This window comes from Manis pentadactyla, chromosome 4 (genome assembly GCF_030020395.1).
Source record: "Manis pentadactyla isolate mManPen7 chromosome 4, mManPen7.hap1, whole genome shotgun sequence".
Classification (NCBI taxonomy): domain Eukaryota; kingdom Metazoa; phylum Chordata; class Mammalia; order Pholidota; family Manidae; genus Manis; species Manis pentadactyla.
Genome location: NC_080022.1, coordinates 110,420,843 through 110,447,669, shown reverse-complemented (window position 1 = coordinate 110,447,669; position 26,827 = coordinate 110,420,843). Strand labels below are relative to the sequence as shown.

The following is a 26,827-nucleotide window of genomic DNA, read 5'->3' as shown; positions in this document are numbered from 1 at the left end:
CAATAACATAATCTGACATATCTTTAAGAAGATAACCTTGGCTGTTGTGTTGAGAATAGTGGAAGACAGGGAAGAGCGGAAATGAAAATTTGTTAAAAGGTTATGGTAATTCAGTCCAGGGATGATGGTTGCTTGGACCATGGTGGTACCAGCACTGGAGTTGATAAAAAGTGTTCAGATTTTTAAATATGTTTTGAAAGTAAAAGCAAATAGGAATTCTTGATGGCTTTGGTATGCAATGTGGGAAAGAGGTGTTAAGAATGATTCCAAGATTTATGAAATAATAAATGGAGTTCCCATCAACTGAAAAGGGGAAGGCTCTAGATAGAGAACAATGGTTGGGGGGGTGGTCAGAGAAGATTAGTGGTTCAGTTTCTGAAATGTTGATTTTCAGTTTATTAGACACCAAAGGGAAGCTATCTGGTAGTTTGTATGTATACCTGGACTTGAGTACAAAGGTTTGGGATGCAGTTATAAATTGGGAAATCATCAGCATACAGAAGGAGTTTAAATTCAGCATGCTGGGTTAGAACACCAGAAAACTAGATAGGACCAGTAATAGAGCTCTGGAATATGCCAACATTAAGAGTTTGAGCAGGCACAAGCCAAAGAGATTGAGGAGTAGAAGCCAGTAAGCTAAGAAGAAAACTAGGAAAGTATGGTGTCTTGACACCAAATGAAGAACATGTAGAGGGAATGATCTTGTAGTAAATGCTAATGCTTAAATGCAGTAAAAAAGATGACTCAAGAGTTAATTATTGGCTTGGTGATACAGAATTTCTTGACAAGCAGTGTTCGTGGACTGATTAAGTCACTGGCCTGATCAGAATAGGTACGAGACTTTCTGGAAGAAAGGAATTTTAGGAGAGCACTTAGCTCATTCTTAAGTTTTACTGCCAACCTAATAAAAGTGGGTGTGTCTGGGGAAAGGCAGTGCAGGGCAGTGTACATAGAATCAATAGATGAAGAAAAAATAAATAACTTCAGGATGCGAGAAATAGGAGCATGTTTGTATGTTGATGTGGATGATGCAGGAGAAGACAGAAAATTAGCAGTATACAGTGTAAGAACAGCCCCTATAAAGTTCCAGAGAGTAGAAGATAGACTCTTGAGTAGGTGAAGAGGGTGCGATTTAGTTAGTTTATAAGTCAGACAACTGGGTTTAGAGAAAATGTGGATAGTAATAAATGATAACAAATGGAAGATAGAATATGTGTGTGCGTATACTGGTATACTGATGGGGAGTTATGGTGACAATCTGGATGCTTCAGTTTTTGCTAAGTAGGAAGCAAGGTCTTAGGCTAAAAGAATGGGAGAGGGATTTTGTAAGGTTGAGGGATAAGGAGAAAGTAAAAATTTTCTTGGAGATTGTTGGAAAAAAGGAACTAAGAATGTAATATGTAACTCTGTGACATTATTAATGTTCACCCCTAGATGTGTGGTTGTGGTCATGAATTTAAAGTCACCTAGCCCATTTTTTAGATTTGTTTTTCTAACCATTTTCTGCTGCCCGGGTAAGGCAGACTTGAATTTAACCAGATTTTAGTTTTGCTCAGTGACAGGAAGCAGTTGCTTTATAAGTGATAAAGGCTTGACAGTCTGAGATTAGAAATAGCGAAGGAAATGTTAAGAGCATTAACAAAGAACATGTATAAATTATTTTGTAGACAGTCTCTTAACAGTTTTTGGTGCAATTATAAAATTTTTTGCTCTCTTGTTCTTCCAAATGAAGGCATTGACAAGACTCCATCAGCTGAAACTTTTAGGTCATACTTTAGTTGTTGAATTTGCAAAAGAGCAAGATCGAGTTCATTCCCCATGTCCTTCTTCGGGCACTGAAAAGAAGAAAAGGTATGCAGATAGTTAGGTTTTCCTAACATTTTAAAGTATTTATTTTAATCAGTTGTATTGCTGTTGGATTGTTTTCAGACTTGCAAGTAAATAATTTGAAACAATAAATGATACATCTCTGTATTGAATCTAGTACATTAAAACAATATATTTTTGTTCCTAATTGTGCATTAGAGACCAGAGTGTTGATTTACTATTAGGAATTAATGTGAAGTGGGAAGAGAATGGAGTGAAAAGCATTCAAGTTTAAGTGGAGAGAAGTAGCTGGTATAAAGTCCTTGTTGTATTACAGATGACAGGGTGTCATGAATAGGCATGGCCTTTGAAATAAAAACTGGTATTTGGTTCCCAGCTGTAACTTGTGGTTACTTAAATAACCTTTTCAAATTTGTGTTGGATTAGTAGTTCTCAAAATAGTACCTGGATCAGTTGAATCATGTCAGCTCTTCATTGAAATACAGATTCTTGGGCCTTAACCCAGTCCTACTGAATTAGAAATTTGTGGAGGTCAGAATAAAGCCCCATCAGTCTGAGTTTTAACAAACCCTCTAGGTGATTTTGATGCACATTAAAGACATTTGAGTACCACTGTTGCATACCATGTAAACTTAAGGGGGAGGGTTTTTTTTGGTTTTTTGATTAATGAGATTTATCATACCATCTTGTTAGGGTTGCTTTGAATAGTAAAAGAAGATGTATACATGCCTTGTATAGTATCTGGAACAGAGAAGCTATTCACTAAAGTTTGACTATTTACCTTCCTTTACATTGGTGTTTGTTTGAGAAGTGCTTGAAAGTTACTATGGAACTATAATACCATATTTGAAAAGATAATGTCTTTTCTGTATACAATTGTTCACTTTATTTCCAAAGATAAGACTAATTTTGTTCTATACTTCCTAGGTCTGAAGACCCTGTGGAAGATGAGAAAGAAAAGAAAGAACTTGGTTGTTTAACTATAGAAAATGAAATTGCACCAAACCATGGGTTAGTATTTTTGTTTGCAATTTGTTATTCCTTTGGCTTTGTTGTTCTGGGTGTGTATATTGCAAATAAGATAATTTTTTACACAAGGATGTTCTCTTACATACTGTGTCATTTATTTTTTTTTTTTTGGTAGGTGGAAAGAATTTTTTTGGAGATGTCACCTTTGAAATTTAAAATAAGTTTTCATTAAGTTGTACAATACAGGTAGTTTAAAAAAAATTTTGTGAAATGTTTTCCATTTTAAAAGAGTATATTTTAATAATTCTAAAGATAATTTTGGAAGGCATGAGGGACTTTGGAAGGATGGAGGACTGAATTATTTCAGGGTCTCTTGTTAGTGCTTTTTATTCAGTCCAGTCAGGTAAGTAAAAGTTGATAAGGGGAATTATGTTTTAGGAAATCAAGGTGATGAAAAAAACATTCAGCCTGGGATCATATCATCCAAGAAAAAGAAAGACTGGGAAAACAGCTTGTAAAAACCAACATAATGTAATCAAGTTACACTCTTAAGATCTTATTCTTAGTAATAGAAGTACTCAGTATATGCAATGTTAAAATAATTCTTAGCATCCAATATTGAACACCTATCATTTGCTAGGCACTGTGCTAGGTGTTTTCAATCATGATTTCTAATTCTAAAAACTACCCTTAAGTAGGAAGGTCAAAGCTATTTGAAACAGAAGAAAATGAAGCTTATTAAAGTTTAATGACTCATCTAAGGCCATACAGCTTGTAGATGTCACAACTGGGGTTTGAATCCAAGTTTCTCTTTCACACCACATGGAACCTACTGCATAGAAAATCAAAATAAATTGCTCTTACTTATTTTATCCAAATACCATTTGTAATATCCCACACAGCCCACTGCTCTGATGTGGTAATATCTAACTTTCATAGTATTAATAAATAATGAAGAAAATCCATTGTGTTCTTAATAATGAGTTTGGAAAACAGTGTTATCACAGATAACAATAAGCCATTCTTGTCCCCAGTTCCAACGATTTAGAACCTGTTACTTGAAACAAGCCCTCTAATTCAAATATAAAACACAGTATTTTATTTAGTCATGAACACAAAGATCTGAAACGCCATTTTTGAGCCATTTCTGCATAGTAAGAATTCAGCCTGCATTCGTCCATAATAGAATTTTAAACTAAGAAGTCCCTGAGTAGGTCACGGGGTTGACAAAATTCAACGTGATGGTGTAGCCTACACAGACGCAGGAAACAAAGCTAGGTGCCCTTCCATACAGCCGTAAGTCCTTGCAACGATTTCTTTTTAAGTCACTTCGTGCCGCACATATTCCCCAATGTCTGCCCTAATGAAATACCGCAGTAGCCATGGGGTCTACTTTCTTGCAGTCTTGTGTAGATTTTGCTGCCACCCCAAAACCCAATGGGATGTATTGCGTGAAGTAGACCACCACTCCCTAGTACTGAGAAGTATTTTTGGTGATTCCATCCAGCCCAGATTTCAACACATCGTTCCCATACTGCTCTGCTCCAGGCTTTTCCATACTTTATACTTGGCATAGGGTGCAAGTTACTCGAGAGCAGTAATGTGTAACCAGAACTTGTGGGTCTTAGTGAATTTTCCGAAGCAGGTCCCCAGTGAAACCAGCTTGTCCCTGGAGATGTTGGCAGCCAACTTCAGGATCTCACTCACGTAGTACACCCAGTCGATGTGCAGCCTGAAATAGTAGGTGCCGTCGGTCCTGTTGACCAGCAGCTGAAGATTCTCCCCAATGTAGTTTGCTATCTTTTCAAACATTACATGGGTCTCCTCTTCAGTCAAAGATCGCATTTTCCCACTGGGTCGGTATGCCAGACCCTGAATGCCTCAGCTGCCGGATCATACTGTGTCATTTTTAATGCATTGATTAAACATTTTGAGTTATAAGAGTTTGTCACAGAATTTGGTTCCATTCAAATGTTTAGAGTTCTAAGATGAGCTCTGATGAATACCTTATTTTTCTGTAATGCAATCAGAAAGCAAGTTTCTTAAAAATTGTACTTATTTAGATCTTGTAGAAAAAATCTGAAAGTAAATCAAGGTAAATCTAAGAGTACTGAATCATTTGAGTAATATTGTGTGTGATAAGGTTACCGAAAGTGAGTTATTGGTGTGAAATATACAAAACATGATAAGGATTTTAAATAATTTTTTTCAGGCTGACTTTTCCTCTGAATTCATGCCTCAAGTACATGTATCCACCACCTTCAAGCACAATCCTAGCAAACATAGTAAATGCTTTAGCAAGTGTGCCTAAGTTCTATGTACAGGTAAGTAAGTGAAATAAAACTTAAGTTCTTCTAAATAAATGCTTATATAACTTGATACATTATTTTCTATAATAAATCATAATTTTTCTTAGTAGTATTAATTAGACTAATTTCAACACGCAATGATACTGCAGCATTTTAAAGATGTCTTAGTTCAAGCTGCTATAACTAAGTACCATAGAGTGGGTGGCTTAGAAACAACCAAAAATTATTTCTCACAGTTGTGTTGGCTGAAAGTCCAAGATCAGGGTGCCATCATGTTTGGGTTCTGTGAGGGGCACTCTTCTGGGTTGCAAAGGGCTGTTTTTTCTTTATATCCTCACATAGTTAAGAGAAAGTGAGAGAGGTCTCCAGGGCCCCTTTTATAAAGGATACCTATCCTATTCATCAGGGCTCTAGCCTTATGGTCTAATTATTTCCAAAGGCCCCACCTCTTCATACCATCACATTGAGCCTAGGATTCAACATAGGAAATTGTGGGGGGTATCACAAACATTCAGTCCACGGCAAATGGTAATGAAATATTAACTGTATTCAAGTAAAGTATATAAACTTTTATAAACTATAGCATAAACATACTACTATATTTAATATTAATAACTAATAACATTAGATAATTTTGGAAATATAATTTCTTAACAATTATTTGTTACTTAGCATACCTTTAATGTAGAGATTCATTCTTATAGGAAAAGACCTATTGGACCCCCTCAGCAAATTCTGAAAGTATTGACAAAAATAAGATACTTCTTTGAAGTACAAAATATAGATGATATTTCTTTTCTTTATTGTACTTCTCTGTGATTCATAATGTCACAATTATTAGAGAAAAGGACATAACATTGTAGTAGATTTTTGCATTGGAAGAACATGATATTTTTAATAAGATAATAGTATTTGTAGAACTGACAAACATTTTAGGAAGGCTAGTCTTTTGGTATATGCCAGTGCCTTCTTTTAGCCCTGTCCTGTGATTGTAAAAGTTCAGTGTGGACTAGCCTTTGCATTAAATTAACCACTAGTGTTGTTGCGAAGTTTTCAAGTGTATAAAATAAAAGGTGTGAGTTGAATCGTTATTTTACTGTGTGATTTTAAATGTTTTACCACTCTAAGGTACTTCATCTTATGAATAAAATGAATTTGCCCACACCTTTTGGACAAATTACTGCACGACCTCCCATGGTAAGAAAACTCTTAAAATTTTTAAGATTCAAAATTTATATTCTTGAGGTAAGATTAATGAGGCTAAATATTACAAATGTGCCGATGACCTGTATGTGCATTCAGAATAAAGAACAGATATAAAGTTAATGAGATAATAATAGTCAAGTGGAGAACAAAAAGTGGGAGAAAGCCAGAACATGAAAGAGACGCTTGGAGGCCATCATTTCTGCCAGTGTTGTTTATTCTTTTGACCCAGAACTTTTTGCCATTCTATAATTACATTTAACAAAATTATCTGAAGTTTCCATTGTTCTGGTTTTATTACACATAGAGCTTCATTTGCAGAAGACAAGAAATGTTGCTAATATTTTTTAAATTTACTATGCAAATCTATCAGTAATTTAGACAGTAAGGTATGTATGCTCTTGCATAATTCTAGTTATTTAGCTATAGTATTCTTAGTACTTTTTAGATAATAGCAACGAGAAGTTATTTTGAGTGATAACATATAAGTAGAAAATTTCAGTTGTGTGTTGTATATTGTCTGCTTTTCTAATGTGTATATTACTGACTTCATAATTTTCCTATATAACCCTAACACCTCAGTGCCTGGCACACTGCAGAGATATTAGTTAAAATTATGCTAGCTGCTGTTATCAAATAAAACTCAAATCTTAGTCACTTAATGCAGTTTATTTCGTACTCATGTCAGGTCTGTTCCTAAAATAGGGCAAAATGGTGTTCTGTCTATTGAGGAGATTCAAACAATTCAGGAGTTTTTTTTACTATGTACATTCTCAGGTTGGAACAGCAAATCAAGAAGGAAGAGAAGATTATGTGTGAAAGGCTTTATGCTAACATTCCATTGGCTAAAACTCAGTTTGATGATGAAATCTAACTGGCAGGGAAGTTTAGAATTTAGTTTAGCCTAGGGGTCAAGGAAGATGAAGTAAATTTTATGATCAGCTAGCAGTCCGCCACAGGAGGTATTACCTCAGTAGTTGTCGAATGTGTAAAATATCATAAAAGCAATATGAGAATCATGTATTTGAATATAAATCGTTTTTCTTTTCTATTTATATCATAGATTGCCATAGTATTTTTGTTTTTTTAATTAGTATGAAGACTATATGCCATTACATGCACCTCTTCCACCTGCGTCTCCTCAGCCACCAGAGGAACCTCCTTTGCCTGATGAGGATGAGGAATTATCTAGTAAAGAATCAGAATATGAAAGCAGTGATGATGAAGACCGACAGAGGTTTGTGATGTCTAATAATATTTGTTTAGGTTCTAAAAACATAGAATATGGAAGAGAGAATCTCTTATTCTTCTTAAATTTGCATATAATTCTTCATAATTTGGGGTCGTTAGAATTTGCCCCAACCCCTCAAGCATATATGTAGCTATAGATTAAGACCTGAGGCCGGATACCAAGATGGAAGGAAAATTTTCGGATAATGAGTAATTTTTTAGATTGATGATTGTTATTATAAAGTACAATTGATCCTCATTTGTGCATTCTGCATTTATGAATTTGCCTACTTGATAAAATTTATTTGTACCCCAAAATAAGTATTTGCAATGCTTTTATGGTCTTCTGTGGACTTGGGCATGCACACAGTGGTGAAAATTTTGAGTCTCTTTACATGCACATTCCTAGATGAGGTAAAACAAGGTGACATTCTGCATTTATTTCAGCTTTCTTAATATAAACAAGTGTCTGTACTATGGTGCATTTAGTACCATGTTTTTCACATTTTTCTGCTGTTTGCTGGTGATTTTGCTGTTTAAAATGGTCCCCAAGCATATATTGAAGTGCTGTCTGATGTTTCCGAGATCAAGAAAGCTGTTATGTGTCCTATGGAGAAGGTACATGTGTTAGATAAGCTTTGTTCAGTTCTAAGTTATAGTGCTCTTGACTATGAGTTCAATGTTAGTGAATCAGCAAGATGAAATAAGGTGTTCTTAAATAGAAATACACATAAAACAAGATTTGTATTGATCAACTGATGAAATGTGAGCTTGCAGGAACTGAATCCTTAATTTTCTCTGGGAGCAATGATTCATTATTCACTAATTCTTTTGTGGGGATTTTATAAAACAACTCTCTCAAATTATATGGACAAGAATAGATTATTTTCATGATTTTTCAGCTTAGTCCCCTGAAGTGTAGTCACCTCTGAATAATTTCTAGAACAATTTTGTAGGATTTTATACAAAACTATTCATAGTAACTACTGCAGATGAACTATTCTTTTTATTGGTAGTTCTTGATGATTTATTTTAAGATTTTGGTGAAGAGCAGTACATTTTTTTTATTAGCGTATCATTGATATACAGTCTTATGATGGTTTCACATGAACAACATGGTGGTTACTACATTCACCCATATTATCGAGGTCCCCATACACACCCCACCACAGTCACCATCCATCAGCATAACAAGATGGCACAGAGTCACTACTTGTCTTTTCTGTGCTACACTGTCTTCCCTGTTACCCCCACACACACCATGTGTGCCAATCATAATGCCCCTCAATCCCCTTCTCCCTCCCTCCACCCCCCAACACCCCATCGCCACTCCCTTCTCTTTGGTAACTCGTAGTCCCTTCTAGAAGTCTGTGAGTCTGCTGCTGTTTTGTTCCTTCAGTTTAAGAGCAGTAAATTGTTAATGTCAGGCATATAATCCACAGCATAGCCTAGAACAGGAATTATAAACATTTTCAGTGTAGGGACAAGGAGTTCCAGTTTAGTGGGAAGCAGCCATAGACAGTTCCTAAAATGAGTGGATGTGGTTGTGTTTCAACAAAGCTTTCTATTTAACAACAACAAAAAAATATGGCTGGATTTGGTCCATGGGCTGTAATTTTTCAACCCTGAGCCTAGAAGACCAGTATGGTCAAAGGATGTGAATCTTAACTATGCACAGAACTGGTGAGATACAGGAATGGTTAACATGAGTTAAAATCCAAGCAGGCAATGTGGGCAACATATACAAATAATCAGCAACAATTTTACTATTATTGAGTCAATGTTCGCTTAAGTCGTGGCTCAGTGTATAGGGAAAGAGTTGAAAATGAAAGTGTAAGGGAGCCACTGAAGCTAAGAAATAAGGGTAGATACAGTAATCAGTCTTGATTTGAGACGTTTAGGAAGGCTGGCAGTTCTTGTGTAAAACTTGTTGCTATGTGAAGAACAGTGTAGAGTGCTACACTGGGTTAATTCTTAACCTCTGCAAAATTTACTTTCTTTATGAAAGTAATGGTAATAATTACAAATGCTGTCGGTAGACTGACCAAACCTTTTCTGTTTATTTTTCATTTTATTTATTTAGATTTCCATTTAGGGATGTAGTGAGGAAATCTGCAAATAATTCGTCTAGAGTCATGAGTGCAAAACCTTTACATGAAATAATCTCTGGTTTCATGCTTCTCTTGTCATCTTCTGGAAATGTTTTTAAAAAAATGGTACTATTCAGAAACTATTTATTGATTGCATAATATATTTCTCACACTTTTTGTAGAGGTTTGGTATTCTGTAGGTGAACAGTTTATGAATAAACGTGCATGTTTTGTGTAACTGGATTTATTCATACAATTTTGGGTAAACCATGGTTATTCAGAGGCTTTAACAATTTAAAACATATGTATACATTTTTCCTTGCTTAGGGATAAAAGTTTTAAAACTTATTTTAACCACACTCTTCTCCTTCCCTACATTTTATTGTATGTATATTTTGCTTTCAAATTTCCCAAATATAAATCTGGAGAAGTAGAGCTGTGTCTATTTAGTTTTTAGAGGTTCTTCTCTGATCCTATGGAAGATACAAAAGTGCCTAGGCTAGATCTAGTCTAGATATTAGTCATGATGGAGATAAGGTATGTATAGGGTATCAATTGTCACACCTTGACTGTTACTTACAAGCTATTTCAGAGTATAGTATTTGAAAACTTTATTCTCAAGTAAGTTATCTTGTTTATATGATTCATTTGCAACAACTATGCACAAAATGCTTTTAAGTAAAAAATACTTCAGTCCAGGTACTCTAATAATTACAGTATAATTCATAATTTTACTGTGTTTGCAAGGTCTTTTGAGTATCTGCCAAGAAAAGGGCAATAAATTACTTATTTTAGTGTGTCCTGTTAAATTTTTGGCCTCAAGTCCAGTCATTTATTTGGTCAACTAATATTTTTTATAATAAAACATCTTTAAAAGATAAGTTGCAATTAGGTAAATTCTGAATTCCTTCAAAATAAGATGAAAGTTGAGTAAGGAGAATTATAACTTGAGCTTTTGTCAAATTGGTAATGCTTAGAAGTTATACTTAGGCTGGAAAAATAATTTTATAACTTCTTACAGGCACAAATAGAGACTTCAACTTAACAGAAACAGTGGTAATAGCCAGCTTCTACATAAGGAAATCTTTTTTACTTTACCTTTCCCTAATGTAGAATGACCAAACTGATGGAACTAGCAAATCTTCAGCCTAAAAGACCAAAAACAGTAAAGCAGCACCGTGTGAGAAAAAAGCAAAAAATAAAGGATATGTTGAACACACCATCTGCTTCACACAGGTATTTTTTTTCTTGATTATGAAGAAGGGTTCTGTATGTACTTTGTCTATTTGCTTGACTTACATCATTTAAAAACAAGGGAAGGAGGATTCACGATGGCGGCATGAGAGGTGAGATGAAGAATTCCCCCCCAAACCACAAATAGTATGAAAATATAGTTAATTGTTACAACTAACCCTAAAACAGCAACAAGAAAGAAGGCTGAAACAGACTGCATGCAGACCTTACGAACAAACACAGGGTAACATACAAAAGCCTTTATCAGGCGGGACCTAAGCCCTCCACCCCAGCTCACCGATGGGAGGAAGAGAAACAGAGTGGGGGAGGGGGTGGAAGCCTAGAACTGCTGACCACCCAGCCCTGGAGGTCTGCTTTGGGAGCAGAAACCTACACTGTATGGTGCTGTGGACGTTGGGGAGTGCTTGAGAGACAGATTATGGCTGTTTATGGAGGAGGGGATCTGTACCCAGCCGCTCTGGAACAAAGGAAAGGGAGGTTGTTTGAGAGGCTTCCTAGCAGTGAGAAGGCTGCTAAAGGAGCAGGATTTGCACGGAGTTTGCTTCGTAGGGGAGGGGAGAGCTGGACAAGGTTGTCTGGGCGTGCTCTGCCCAGCTAATTGGGAACTTTGAGGAGCTTCAGGTGCCCCATCCCCATGGCTGCCTACTCAGCTCTGAGGCCTCCCCATTGTGACATGCAGCCTGCTGCGCCTTCCTCCCAGCATGCTGGCACCGATTCGCAAACCGGCAATCACTGAGCTGTCATCAGGCCAACTAGAAGGACGCTCATCCTACAACAGCTATAGATGCAAAGCACAGAGGCTTACACCTGTGTGCTTGGCCCACTGGCTCTGACACTTCAGACAGGCACCGCAGACAGGAATCAGGAAACAAATGTTTCCTCCCTCAAGGCACCAGCTCCACTCTCCTACAATCCCAAGCCTCACTCTAGGGCTGAGCAGCTCCAAAGACTGGAGCTTCTGGGCACCACAGAGAATTATGAAATGGCAAAAGAATGTGGTTCAGACCAAAATTTCACAAACCCCAGAAAAAGGGCCAAATGAAACTGAATTCACCAATCTGCCTAAAAGAGACTTTAAAATAAAAATCATAAACATGCTTATGGAGGTACAGAAAAATATTCAAGAACTCAGGAACGAATTTAAGTCAGAGATTCAATTATTAAGAAATTCCATATCTGAAATGAAACATACAATGGAGGGATTTAAAAGCAGATTAGATGTAGTAGAAGAGAGGAATACAAAGAAGCTGAGGCACAAAGAGAAAAAAGAATCTCTAACAATGAAAGAATATTGAGAGAAATGTGTGACCAATCCAAATGGAACAATATTCATATTATAGGGGGACCAGAAGAAGAAGAGAGAGAAAAAGGGATAGAAAGTGTCATTGAGAAGGTAATTACTGAAAACTTCCCCAATCTGGGGAAGGAGATAGTTTCTCAGGCCATGGAGGTGCACAGATCTCCCAACACAAGGGACCCAAGGAAGACAACACCAAGACATATAATTAAAATGGCAAAGATCAAGGATAAAGACAGACTTTTAAAAACAGCTAGAGAGAGAGAAAAAATCACATACAAAGGAAAACCCATCAGGCTATCGTCAGACTTCTCAACAGAAACCTTACGGCCAGAAGGGAGTGGCATAATACATTGAATGCAATGAAGCAGAAGGGCCTTGAACCAAGAATACTATATCTGGCAAGGTTATCATTTAAACTTGAAGGAGGGACTAAACAATTTTCAGATAAGAAAAAGTTGAGAGAATTTACTTCCCACAAAACACCTCTACGGTGCATTTTGGAGGGACTCCTGTAGATGGAAGTATTCCTAAGGCTAAATAGATGTCATCATCCAAGGGATAGACAAAGAGTACAGAATATGATTCATAACATACAAAGAATGGAGGAGGAAGAAAAAGGGAAAAAAAAGAAGAACCTTTAGATTGTGTTTGTAATATCACACGAAGTGAGTTAAATTAGACTTAGATAGTAAGGGAATTACCCTTGATCCTTTGGTAACCACGAATCTAAAGCATGCAATGGCAATAAGTACATACCGGTCTATAACCACCCTAAATGTAAATGGTCTGAATGCACCAATCAAAAGACATACATTCACTGAATGGATTAAAAAACAAGACCCGTCTATATGCTACCTACAAGAGACCCACTTCAAACCCACAGACATAGACAGACTCAAAGTGAAAGGATGGAAAAAGATATTTCATGCAACTAACAGAAAAAAGCAGGAGGTGCAATACTTGTATCAGACGAAATAGACTCCAAAACAAAGAAAGTCAGAAAGTCACAAGAGACATGAAGGACATGACATAATGATAAAGGGGTCAGTCCAACAAGAGGATATAACTATTATAAATATCTATGCACCCAATAAAGGAGCACCTACATATGTGAAAAAAATACTAACAGAATTAAAGGGGGAAATACAATGCAATGCATTCATTTTAGGAGACTTCAACACACCACTCACACCAAAGGACAAATCAACCAGACAGAAAATAAGAGAGAGAGGCATTGAACAATGTATTAGAACAGATGGACCTAACGCACATCTGCAGAGCACTCCATCCAAAAGCAACAGGATACACATTCTTCTCAAGTGAACATGGAACATTTTCAAGAATATATCAGATACTAGGCCACAAAAAGAACTTAAGTAAATTAAATAATGGAAATTGTACCAACCAGCTTCCCAGATCACAAAGGTATTAAACTAGAAATAAATTAAACAAAATGAAAAAACCCACAAACACATGGAAGCTTAATAAAATGCTCCTAAATAATCAGTGGATCAATGACCAAATAAAAACAGAGGTCAAGCAATGACAACAATAATTCAGCAACACAAAATCTGTAGAACACAGCGAAGGCTATGCTAAGAGGGAAATATATTGCAATACAGGTGTACCTCAAGAAAGAAGAACAATCCCAAATGAACAGTATAAACTCACAGCTAGTGAAACTAGAAAAGCAAGAACAAATGAGGCCCAAAGTCAGAAGAAGGAGGGACAAAAAGAAAGTAAAGGAGAAATAAATAAAATTGGGAAGAATAAAACAAAAGAAAGAATCAATGAAAGCAAGAACTGGTTCTTCGAGAAAATAAACAGAATAGATAAATCCCTAGCCAGACTAATCAAGAAAAAAAGCGTCTACACACATAAACAGAATCAGAAATGAGAAAGGAAAAATTACCACGGACACCACAGAAATACAAAGAACTATGAGAGAATACTATAAAAAATTATATGGTAACAAACTGGATAACCTAGAAGAAATGGACAGCTTTCTAGAAAAATACAACCTTCCAAATCTGACCCAGGAAGAAACAGAAAATCTTAATAGACCAATTACCAGCAAAGAAATTGAATTGGTAATCAAAAAACTACCTAAGAACAAAACACCTGGACCAGATGGTTTCACTGCTGAATTCTTTTTTTTTTTGAAGAACATTATGTTTACTAGGCTCTCCCCTTCACCAAGTCCCCCCCACAAACCCCATTACAGTCACTGTCCATCAGCATAGTAAGATGTTGTAGAATCACTACTTGTCTTCTCTGTGTTGCAAAGCCCTCCCCTTTCCCCCACCCCCCACATTATACATGCTAATCATAATACCCCCTTTCTTCTTCCCCGCCCTTATCCTTCCTTACCTTCCCATTCTCCCCAGTCTCTTTCCCTTTGGTAGCTGTTAGTCCATTCTTGGGTTCTGTGATTCTGCTGCTGTTTTGTTTCTTCAGTTTTTCTTTTGTTGTTATACACCACAGATGAGTGAAATCATTTGGTATTTGTCTTTCTCCGCTTGGCTTATTTCACTGAGTATAATACCCTCTAGCTCCATCCATGTTGTTGCAAATGGTAGGATTTGTTTTCTTCTTATAGCTGAATAATATTCCATTGTGTATATGTACGACATCTTCTTTATCCATTCATCTACTGATGGACACTTAGGTTGCTTCCATTTCTTGGCTATTGTAAATAGTGCTGCGATAAACATAGGGGTGCACCTGTCTTTTTCAAACTGGAGTGCTGCATCCTTAGGGTAAATTCCTAGGAGTGGAATTCCTGGGTCAAATGGTAAGTCTATTTTGAGCATTTTGAGGAACCTCAATATTGCTTTCCACAATGGTTGAACTAATTTACATTCCCACCAGCAGTGTAGGAGGGTTCCCCTTTCTCCGCAACCTTGCCAACATTTGTTGTTGTTTGTCTTTTGGATGGTGGCCATCCTTACTGGTGTGAGGTGATATCTCATTGTGGTTTTAATTTGCATTTCTCTGATAACTAGCGATGTGGAGCATCTTTTCATGTTGGCCATCTGAATTTCTTCTTTGGAGAACTGTCTGTTCAGCTCCTCTGCCCATTTTTTAATTGGATTATTTGCTTTTTTGTTTAGGAGCGTGAGCTCTTTATATATTTTGGATGTCAAGCCTTTATCGGATCTCTCATTTACGAAAATATTCTCCCATACTGTAGGGTACCTTTTTGTTTTATTGATAGTGTCCTTTGCTGTACAGAAGCTTTTCAGCTTGATATAGTCCCACTTGTTCATTTTTGCTTTCATTTTCCTTGCCCGGGGAGATATATTCATGAAGAAGTTGCTAATGTTCACATCCAAGAGATTTTTGCCTATATTTTTTTCTAAGAGTTTTATGGTTTCATGACTTACATTCGGGTCTTTGAGCCATTTTGAATTTACTTTTGTGTATGGGGTTAGACTGATCCAGTTTCATTCTCTTACATGTAGCTGTTCAGTTCTGCCAGCACCATCTGTTGAAGAGACTGTCATTTCCCCCACTGTATGTCCATGGCTCCTTTATCGAATATTAATTGACCATATATGTTTGGATTAATGTCTGGAGTGTCTAATCTGTTCCACTGGTCTGTGGCTCTATTCTTGTGCCAGTACCAAATTGTCTTGATTACTATGGCTTTGTAGTAGAGCTTGAAGTTGGGGAGTGAGATCCCCACCACTTTATTCTTCTTTCTCAGGATTGCTTTGGCTATTCGGGGTCTTTGGTGTTTCCATATCAATTTTTGAACTATTTGTTCCAGTTCGTTGAAGAATGTTGTTGGTAATTTGATAGGGATTGCATCAAATCTGTATATTGCTTTGGGCAGGATAGCCATTTTGACGATATTAATTCTTCCTAGCCAAGAGCACGGGATGAGTTTCCATTTGTTAGTGTCCTCTTTAACTTCTCTTAAGAGTGTCTTAAAGTTTTCAGGGTATAGGTCTTTCACTTCTTTGGTTAGGTTTATAACTAGGTATTTTATTTTTTGTGATGCAATTGTGAATGGAATTGTTTTCCTTATATCTCTTTCTATTGGCTCATTGTTAGTGTATAGGAAAGCCACAGATTTCTGTGTGTTAATTTTGTATCCTGCAACTTTGCTGTATTCCGGTATCAGTTCTAGTAGTTATGGAATGGAGTCTTTAGGGTTTTTTATGTACAATATCATGTCATCTGCAAATAGTGACAGTTTAACTTCTTCTTTAACAATTTGGATTCCTTGTATTTGTTTTGTCTAATTGCCATGGCTGGGACCTCCAGTACTATGTTAAATAACAGTGGGGAGAGTGGGCATCCCTGTCTTGTTCCCGATCTCAGATGAAAAGCTTTCAGCTTCTTGCTGTTAAGTATGATGTTGGCTGTGGGTTTATCGTATATGGCCTTTATTATGTTGAGGTACTTGCCCTCTATACCCATTTTGCTAAGAGTTTTTATCATGAATGGATGTTGAATTTTGTCAAATGCTTTTTCAGCATCTATGGAGATGATCATGTGGTTTTTGTCTTTCATTTTGTTGATGTGGTGGATGATGTTGATGGATTTTCGAATGTTGTACCATCCTTGCATCCCTGGGATGAATCCCACTTGGTCATGGTGTATGATCCTTTTGATATATTTTTGAATTCGTTTTGCTAATATTTTATTGTGTACTTTTGCATCTATGTTCATCAGGGATATTGGTCTGTAATTTTCTTTTTTGGTGGGGTCTTACCTGATTTTGGTATTAGGGTGATATTAGCTTTATAGAATGAATTTGGGAGTATTCCCTCCTCTTCTATTTTTTGAAAAAGTTTAAGGAGAATGGGTATCATATCTTCTCTGTATGTCTGATAAAATTCCGAGGTAAATCCATCTGGCCTGGGTTTTTTCTCTTGGGTAGTTTTTTTATTACCACTTCAATTTCTTTGCTGGTAATTGGTTTGCTTAGATTTTGTGTTTCCTCCTTGGTCAGTCTTGGAAGGTTGTATTTTTCTAGGAAGTTGTCCATTTCTTCTAGGTGTTCCAGCTTCTTAGCATATAGGTGTTCATAGTAGTCTCTAATAATTCTTTGTATTTCTGTTGGTTCCGTCGTGATGTTTCCTTTCTCATTTCTGATTCTGTTGATCTGTGTTGATTCTCTTTTTCTCTTAGTAAGTCTGGCTAGTGGCTTATCTATTTTGTTTATTTTCTCAAAGAACCAGCTCTTGGTTTCATTGATTTTTTCTATTGTTTTATTCTTCTCAATTTTATTTATTTCTTCTCTGATCTTTATTATGTCCCTCCTGCTGACTTTAGGCCTCATTTGTTCTTCTTTTTCCAATTTTGATAAATGTGACGTTAGACTATTCATTTGGGTTTGTTCTTCCTTCTTTAAATATGCCTGGATTGCTATATACTTTCCTCTTAAGACTGCTTTTGCTGTGTCCCACAGAAGTTGGGGCTTTGTGTTGTTGTTGTCATTTATTTCCATATATTGCTGGATCTCCATTTTAATTTGGTCGTTGATCCATTGACTATTTAGAAGCATGTTGTTAAGCCTCCATGTGTTTGTGAGCCTTTTTGCTTTCTTGGTATAATTTATTTCTAATTTTATACCTTTGTGGGCTGAAAAGTTGGTTGGTAGGATTTCAATGTTTTTGAATTTACTGAGGCTCTTTTTGTGGCCTAGTATGTGGTCTATTCTGGAGAATGTTCCATGTGCACTTGAGAAGAATGTGCATCCTGTTGCTTTTGGGTGTAGAGTTCTATAGATGTCTATTAGGTCCATCTGTTCTAGTGTGTCGTTCAGTGCCTCTGTCCTTACTTATTTTCTGTCTGGTGGATCTGTCCTTTGGAGTGAATGGTGTGTTGAAGTCTCCTAAAATGAATGCATTGCAGTCTATTTCCCCCTTTAGTTCTGTTAGTATTTGTTTCACATATGCTGGTGCTCCTGTGTTGGTTGCATATATATTTAGAATGGTTATATCCTCTGGGTGGACTGAGCCCTTTATCTTTATGTAATGTCCTTCATTATCTCTTGTTGCAGTCTTTGTTTTGAAGTCTATTTTGTCTGATACTAGTGCTGCAACACCTGCTTTTTTCTCCCAGTTGTTTGCATGAAATATCTTTTTCCATCCCTTGACTTTTAGTCTGTGCATGTCTTTGGGTTTGAGGTGAGTCTCTTGTAAGCAGCGTATAGATGGGTCTTGTTTTTTTCTCCATTCAGTGACTCTGTGTCTTTTGATTGGTGCATTCAATCCATTTACATTTAGGGTGATTATCGATAGGTATGTACTGATTGCCATTTCAGGCTTTAGATTCGTGGTTACCAAAGGTTCCAGGTTACTTTCCTTACTATCTAAGAGTCTAACTTAACTCACTTAGTATGCTGTTATAAACATAATCTAAATGTTCTTTTCTATTTCTCCTCCTTTTTCTTCTTCCTTCATTATTTATGTATTAGGTATCAGATTCTGTACTTTTTCTCTATCCCTTGCTTGGCTTTGGGGATAGTCAATTTAATTTTGCATTTGCCTCGCAGTCAGCTGCTCCACCCTCCCTACCATGATTTTACTACCTCTGGTGACAGCTATCCAACCCTAGGAACACTTCCATCTATAGCAGTCCCTCCAAAATAGACTGCAGAGATGGTTTGTGGGAGGTCAACTCTCTCAGCTTTTGCTTATCTGGAAATTGTTTAATCCCTCCTTCAAATTTAAATGATAATCTCGCTGGATAAAGTAATCTTGGTTCCAGGCTCTTCTGCTTCATGGCATTAAATGCATCTTGCCACTCCCTTCTGGCCTGTAAGGTTTCTGCTGAGAAGTCTGTTGTTAGTCTGATGGGCTTTCCTTTGTATGTGATCCTATTTCTGCATCTGGCTGCTTTTAACAGTCTCTCTTTATCCTTGATCTTTCCCATTTTAATTACTATGTGTCTTGGTGTTGTCTTCCTTGGGTCCCTTGTGTAGGGGGATCTGTGGATCTCCCTGGCCTGAGAGACTATCTCCTTCCCCAGATTGGGGAAGTTTTCAGCAACTACCTCCTCAAAGACACTTTCTATCCCTTTTTCTCTCCTTCTGGTATCCCTATAATGCGAATATTGTTCCGCTTAGATTGGTCACACAGATCTCTCAATATTCTTTCATTTTTAGAGATCGTTTTTTCTCTCTGTGCCTCAGCTTCTTTGTATTCCTCTTCTCTAGTTTCTATTTCATTTATTGTCTCCTCCACCGTATCCAACCTGCTTTTAATACCCTCCATTGTGTTCTTTAACAATTGGATCTCTGACCTGAATTCATTCCTGAGTTCTTGGATGTCTTTCCATACCTCCATTAGGATGTTATTTTTATTTTGAACTCCCTTTCAGGAAGAGTCATGAGGTTCTTATCATTTAAATCTTTCTTGGGAGTTGTATTAACAATTTTACTCTGGACAAGGTTCCTTTGGCGTTTCATGTTTGTATATGGCACCCTCTAGTGTCCAGAAGCTCTATTCTGGAGCTGCCGAGCCCCTGAAGCAATGTCAGGGGTCACAGGGGAGCAGTACTGGGGGTAGGAAAGAACTGTTCCCTGGCTCCTGTGCCTGTCTCCACTGCCTGAGCCAGTTGGCTGGTCGCACAGGTATAAGTTTTTGTCCCAGAGCAGCCAGATATGGATCCCTGCTTTCCACAAGCAGCCGGAATCCCAGTCTCCCCAGGAACTCTGCCTGTATTAACTTTCCAACCCGGTAGTCATCCGAGTCTCATGAAAGCACCATGAAATGTAGGTTTGTGCTCCCAGCGCAGATCTCCGGAGCTAGGTATTCAGCAGTCCCAAGCCTTCCACTCCCTCCCTGCTCCGTTTCTCTTCCTCCCGCTGGTGAGCTGGGGTAGGGTAGGGGCTCTGGTCCCACAGAGCCACAGCTCTGGTACGTTACCCCGTTCGGGAAGGTCTGCTCTTTTCTCCCGGTGTGTGCAGTCTGACGCAGTCCTCTTTCCTGTTGCTCTCTCAGGATTAGTTGCGCCAATTAAATTTTCTAAATGTATCCAGTTTTAGGAGGAAGCCTCTGTCTCTCCTCTCATGCCGCCATCTTTAATCTCAAATTCACTGCTGACTTTTATCAAACATTTAGTGAAGACCTAATATCCATCCTCCTTAAAGTTTTCCAAAAAGTTGAAGAGGAGGGAATACTCCCAAACTCATTCTATGAGGCCATCATCACTCTAATACCAAAACCAGGCAAAGACACCACCAGAAAATAAAATTACAGACCAATATATGAAAGAGTATAGATGCAAAAATACTCAACAAAATAATTAGGAAATCGAATTCAAAAATACTTCAAAAAGATCATCCATCATGATCAAGTGGGATTCATCCCAGGGATTCAAGGATGGTACAACATTCGAAAATCCATCAACATTACCACATCAAAAAAAGGACAAAAACCACATGATCATCTCCAGATGCTGAAAAACCATTCAACAAAATTCAACATTCATTAATGATAAAAACTCTCAATAAAATGGGTATAGAAGGCAAGTAACTCAACATAATAAAGGCCATATATGACAAACCCACAGCCAACATTATACTTAAAGCGAGAAGCTGAAAGCTTTTCCTTTAAGATCGGGAAGAAGACAAAGATGCCCACTCTCCCCGCTTTTATTCAACATAGTTCTGGAGGTCCTAGCCATGGCAGTCAGACAACACGAAATAAAAGGCATCCAGATTAGCAAGGAAGACATCAAACTGTCCCTGTATGCAGATGGCATGGTATTGTACATAAAAAACTCTAAAAAATTCACTCCAAAACTACTAGATCTAAGGTCTGAATTCAGCAAAGTTGTGGGATACAAAATTAACATACAGAAATCTGTTGCCTTCCTATACACTAATGATGAACTAGCAGAAAGAGAAATCAGGAAAACAATTCCATTCACAATTGCATCCAAAAGAATCCAAAAGAATAAAATACCTACGAATAAACCTAACCGAGGAAGTGAAAGACCTATACCCTGAAAACTACGGGACATTCTTAAGAGGAATTAAAGAGGACACTAATAAATGGAAATTCATCCCATGCTCTTGGCTAGGAAGAATTAATATTGTCAAAATGGCCATCCTGCCTAAAGCGATCTACAGATTCAATTCAATCCCTATCAAAATACGTACAGCATTCTTCAATGAACTAGAGCAAATAGTTCTAAAATTCATATGGAACCACAAAAGACACTGAATAGCCAAAGCAATTCTGAGAATGAAGAATAAAGCAGGGGGAATTACACTCCCTGACTTCAAGCTCTACTACAAAGCCACAATAATCAAGACAATTTGGTACTGGCACAGGAACAAACCCATATACCAGTGGAACAGACTCAAGAGTCCAGATAATCCAAAGCATATACATCTATTAATATATGATAAAGGAGCCATGGATGTACAGTGCGGAAATGACAGCCCCTTCAACAGCTGGTGTTGGCAAAACTGGACAGCTACATGTAAGAGAATGAAACTGGATTATTTTCTAACCCTGTACACAAAATTAAACTCAAAATGAATCAAAGACCTGAATGTAAGTCATGAAACTGTTAAACCCTTGGGAAAAAATATATGCAAAAATCTCTTGGACATAAACATGAGCAACTTCTTCATGAACATACGTCCCTGGGCAAGAGAAACAAAAGCAAAAATGAGCAAGTGGGACTATATCAAACTAAAAAGCTTCTGTACAGCAAAGGATACCATCAGTAGAACAAAAAGATATTCTAAAGTATGGGAGAATATATTCATAAATGATAGATCTGATGAAGTGTTGACATCCAAAATATATAAAGAGCTCACGCACCTCAACAAACAAAAAGCAAATAATCAAATAAAATAATGAGCACAGGATCTGAACAGACACTTCTCTAAAGAAGAAATTCGCATCGCCAACAGACACATGAAAAGATCATCCACATCGCTAATCATCAGAGAAATGAATATTAAAACCACAATGAGATATCACCTCACACCAGTAAGGATGGCCACCATCCAAAAGGCAAACAACAACAAATGTTGGCGAGGATGTGGAGAAAGGGGAATCCTCCTACACTGCTGTTGGGAATGTAAATTAGTTCAACCATTGTGGAAAGCAGTGTGGAGTTTCCTCAAAAAACTAAAAATAGAAATACCATTTGATCCAGGAATTCCACTCCTAGGAATTTACCCTAAGAATGCAGGATCGCAGTTTGAAAAAGACATGCACCCCTACGTTTATCACAGCACTATTTACAATAGCGAAGAAATGGAAGCAACCTAAGTGTCATCAGTAGATGAATGGATAAAAAAGATGTGGTACATATACAGAATGGAATATTGTTCAGCCATAAGAAGAAGAAAACAAATCCTACCATTTGCAACAGCATCAGTAGAGCTAGAGGGTATTATGCTCAGTGAAATAAGCTAGTTGGAGAAAGACAAGTATCAGATGATTTCACTCATCTGTGGAGTATAACAACAAAGCAAAAACTGAAGGAACAAAACAGCAGCAGACTTACGGAACCCAAGAATGGACTAACATTTACCAAAGGGAAAGGGACTGGGGAGGATGGATGGGATGGGAGGGATACGGGGGAAAACAGGGCATTACGATTAGCACATATAATGTAGGGGGTTGGGAACACAGGGAAGACAGTAGTGATTCTATAGTATCTTACTATGCTGATGTACAGTGACTGTAATGGGGTATGTTGGGGGGGACTTGATAATCAGGGGAGCGTAGTAACCATAATGTTCAAGTAATTTGTACATTAACAATGTCAAAATAAAAAAAACAATTAGTGCAGAAGTTTTTGCCCATTTGCCATGGTATTTTATGTATTACCTTAATCAAGATCCCCACAAATGGCAATTTTAATTTCATTAAGCTTTTCTACAATGTAAATTCCCTTTTAGCTGTTAAGTAAATTGAGAAAGGAGTTTGTTAAAATTCTGTTTTTTCCAATTTTAAAGGAAGGAGTCTTTAATCTGTATGTATTTAGTTCATGTTAATTGTAAATGATGTTTATTCCCCATCTGTTTGTCTTGATACCACAGTCCCATGTTTTTAATTTCTGTAACAGCATTAAACAATTAAAAATAAATATATGTACAAATTAAAATTTAAAAGCTACATGAAAAGAGTAAAATCAAACAGATGAAATTAATAATTTATTTAACCTATCATATCTTAATTGTATTTCAGCATAGAATTAGTATAAAAATTTACTGGGATTTCTTCTTTTGCACAAAGATGTTAAAATCTGCTGTTTTTTAAAGTTTCAACATCAATATTTCAAGTGCTCATTAGCCTTGAAACATTTGTCTAGCGGCTACTGTATTGGAAAGCATGTCATTATTATACAGTGATATAGAATATAGTGTATAGAATACAGTGTATAAAAATGCTCATATTAAACATAGAATGAACTTTTTCGCATATTGGTAAGTTTCCTGTGTTTAGAATCAGTAGTCCCCATGTACTCTCTCTCTGTTATTTACTGAGTGACTGCATTTTTATAACATCCCTTAATCTCAATCTCTTTATCTACCTAAGCTAGGAATTTAATAGTACCCATGGTAGGACATTTTTAGGGCTTATTGAAGTATTAAATGTAAATTTACTTTGTGCAGTGCCTATAGTATTATGAGTGATTTATCAGTATTAGCTTTTAAAATTTAAAGTAAATATGAAATAGTACTTTACTCATTTTTTTCTTTTTTTTTTTGTATTTTGCAATTACAAAGTAATCCTGTCATTGTTTATAAACAGCAATTTACATCCAGTACTGTTACCTTCAGATGTATTTGAGCAACCACAGCCTGTAGGTAATAAAAAAATTGAATTCCATATAACTACTGACATGACAACTGAATTTAAGAAAGACACAGAAAAGGAACAAAATTGCGGTAAGCATATTTTTTGTGTTTAAATATGCTGTGCAAAAATTCTGTTTAATTTGCTTTTTGTGTTAGATTTAAAGTATATATTTCTGTATTTCAGTATTCATGAACTATAGAGTATGCAATTCGGTCTTCCTCAGTATCATGGAATACTATCCATTTTGAACTTTTTTATATAATTAAAATTGGTGCTTAATGATATTTTCATTGTTGCCTTTTGCAAGTAATGGACTCGAGTGAAATTTAGTCTAGTTACTGATGTTTACACTAAAGTAGGTTTCTTGTATTGACTTAATTTATTCCTTGTTAAATGAGATGTTTGTGTTTTTGTTGGTATAACTGTGTTATTGGTTAGGAAACAAGCAGCATCACTGTCTTGTGAGTTGTTGTTTTCATATGAATTTTTTTTTAATCCAAACAACACGGAAGATTGTTTTGCCAAGATACTGTTCTTAATTGACCATCCCAATAGCAGATGCAGTTTGATAATTATGTAATTTAGTTAATTAATTAGAAGTTTCTTTTCATGCAATTATTGGTAGTTCAGAGTGAGTAGGTTAAACAAAATGCTGATCATTGCCCCCCAAAGCACACAGTCTACCTATCTACCCACTAAACCTTTCCATGAGATGTCCCCTGGCACCTCAAACTAAATGTGTTGAAAATTGATTATTTTGCTTTCCACTTTGCAGGCCCTTTAAATGACATTTGGCTGTTTATTGTCTGTGGTGGTTTTCATGTTACAGTGGCAGACTTGAAATAGTCATGTGAGAAACCATATGACCTGCAAAGCCTAAAATACATACTATTTGAACCTTTTCAGGAAAAGTTTGCCTTCTTCCATTCTAAAGCACTGAGAAACACCAAAGAGTTAGTGCCAAAATATATCTTAAAAATGTAAAACAAAAACTGTTTTGTAGGGAAGGATTTTTAATGACTGATGTTAACTCTTAGATTTACCTGCTTCTGAAGCTGATGAATCCAACATAGGATTTGGAAAAATCTTCCCCAAACCTAATTTGAACATCACAGAAGAGACTAAAGAAGACTCTGATGAAATGCCATCAGAATGTATTTCTAGAAGGGAGTTGGAAAGGGGCAGAATTTCTAGAGAAGGTAATTTCATGAAATAAAGCATTAACTCCATTTTTCATTTGTTTGATGCTTCAGAAACAAAACAACAAATATTCATGGTATTTACCTTAATTAAGGCTTATACTTTTAAAACATCTTTCCAATTCATGTTTTTAATCACCACTTTTGGTTTTTCATACCTGTACTTCATAGGGAGGAAAGTGTCTTTCAATACAGTTTTCTAGTCTCTTTGGGAAAATGCTTTGTTTTCATTCCTAAAGCTTTTGTATGACATCATAAATCAATGTGGTCCATAGTCTTGAATTCTATTTTCCAAATACAGTTGATATACCATCATAATACTGGATCTGAGATGCATGCAAAGCAGTTGTTAGTTTAAAAGAAAATGGTTTTAATTATGTGGTGATTAGAAGTTTGTGTTTAAGGATTTTGTATTTTAACGTGATAGATTTTTACTTCTAAAGGGTTTTTCCTGTTACAGGACATTTTAGGAAAATAGGGGTTATAGGTTGACATTTAATACATAAAATTTTTCCCAAAATTACGGGAAATAAATGTCCAACTACCATTTTTCATAGAACATACAGTTGTCAGGAAAAGATTATTAACACTAAATAGTAACTATATAGGGATTCAAAAGCCACAGTTTGTCTGAAATACTTGATTATTATGTTTGAGTACTTTATCTTAGATTTGAATATGTTAGTGTCTGGTAGTTTAGGAAATTGACTTCAAGCAATTACAGATGATTTAAAACATTTGCTTCAGTCTTTTTAATAAAGTAACTCATCTTAAAGAGCTTTAATAGTAGATATTTTATTGTATAAGTTTTAGTTAGTCTGAAATTTTAACTTTATTTTCATATTATTCAGATTTTTAATGGATATTTTTATCCCATTATTAACATTGCCATTAATTTCAACGGTATTAACATTTTCATCATGCTATTTAACAGTTATATTTGAATGTTGTTACTGTTTGAAAAACTGTTGAATGTCGTTTTCCTTTGAAAAATTGATGAAAATATCTTAATTTTATGTCCTTGTTCTGTTTTGTTTTTAAATAAGAAATGGAAACACTTTCAGTTTTCAGAAGTTATGAACCTGGTGAACCAAACTGTAGAATTTATGTAAAGAATTTAGCTAAACATGTTCAAGAGAAGGTAAGCTCAAATTTATAAATTGATTTTATTATTTTCCTTTTTTTTCTGGACTTTCTCATTTGTCTTTTTCTTGTTGAAATTCTAGGACCTTAAATTTATTTTTGGAAGATATGTTGACTTTTCATCAGAAACACAGCGAATAATGTAAGTGTCAGTCATATTCTTAACTTATGTTTTGTTCTTATTTATTACAAATAAATGCTTTTTTTATCCCAACATTTTCGCTTTAGAAGTAAAAATTATATGAAGAAATTGCTCTTACCTGTTTCATAATCTTTTAGATATCTCGAGTAGGAGTCAGCAAATGTTCTTTGTTAAAGGGCAAATAGTAAAAATTTATTATTTTTCATTTTATTGCAGGCCATACAGTGCCTATTACAACTACTCAATTCCTCCTTTGTAACCTGAAAGCATCCATAAGTAATACATAAATTTTTATTCATGGCTGAATTCCAGTAAAACTTTATTTATAGAAACAGACCTCATCATTTATTTCAGCTTCAATCCCCGGCT

General features: G+C 36.1%; 1 protein-coding gene and 1 pseudogene across 7 annotated transcripts in view; one reads left to right on the top strand and one right to left on the bottom strand.

Moving 5' to 3' along the window:
- RNPC3 (RNA binding region (RNP1, RRM) containing 3) overlaps positions 1–26,827 on the top strand; it is a 45,014-nt gene that overhangs the window by 3,896 nt on the left and 14,291 nt on the right. For 2 of the 7 annotated variants that reach the window (XM_036900470.2, XM_036900471.2), the window contains 11 exons: positions 1,733–1,851; positions 2,755–2,838; positions 5,009–5,120; positions 6,234–6,302; positions 7,403–7,545; positions 7,986–8,156; positions 10,742–10,864; positions 23,927–24,063; positions 25,012–25,173; positions 26,220–26,314; positions 26,400–26,458. In XM_036900470.2, the coding sequence (XP_036756365.2) occupies positions 1,733–1,851; positions 2,755–2,838; positions 5,009–5,120; positions 6,234–6,302; positions 7,403–7,545; positions 7,986–8,156; positions 10,742–10,864; positions 23,927–24,063; positions 25,012–25,173; positions 26,220–26,314; positions 26,400–26,458 (1,274 nt within the window). The remainder of the gene's footprint in view (positions 1–1,732; positions 1,852–2,754; positions 2,839–5,008; positions 5,121–6,233; positions 6,303–7,402; positions 7,546–7,985; positions 8,157–10,741; positions 10,865–23,926; positions 24,064–25,011; positions 25,174–26,219; positions 26,315–26,399; positions 26,459–26,827) is intronic. The other 5 variants (XM_057500660.1, XM_036900473.2, XM_036900474.2 and 2 more) reach the window with 5 other exon arrangements.
- On the bottom strand, positions 4,117–5,002 carry LOC130683636 (60S ribosome subunit biogenesis protein NIP7 homolog; annotated as a pseudogene).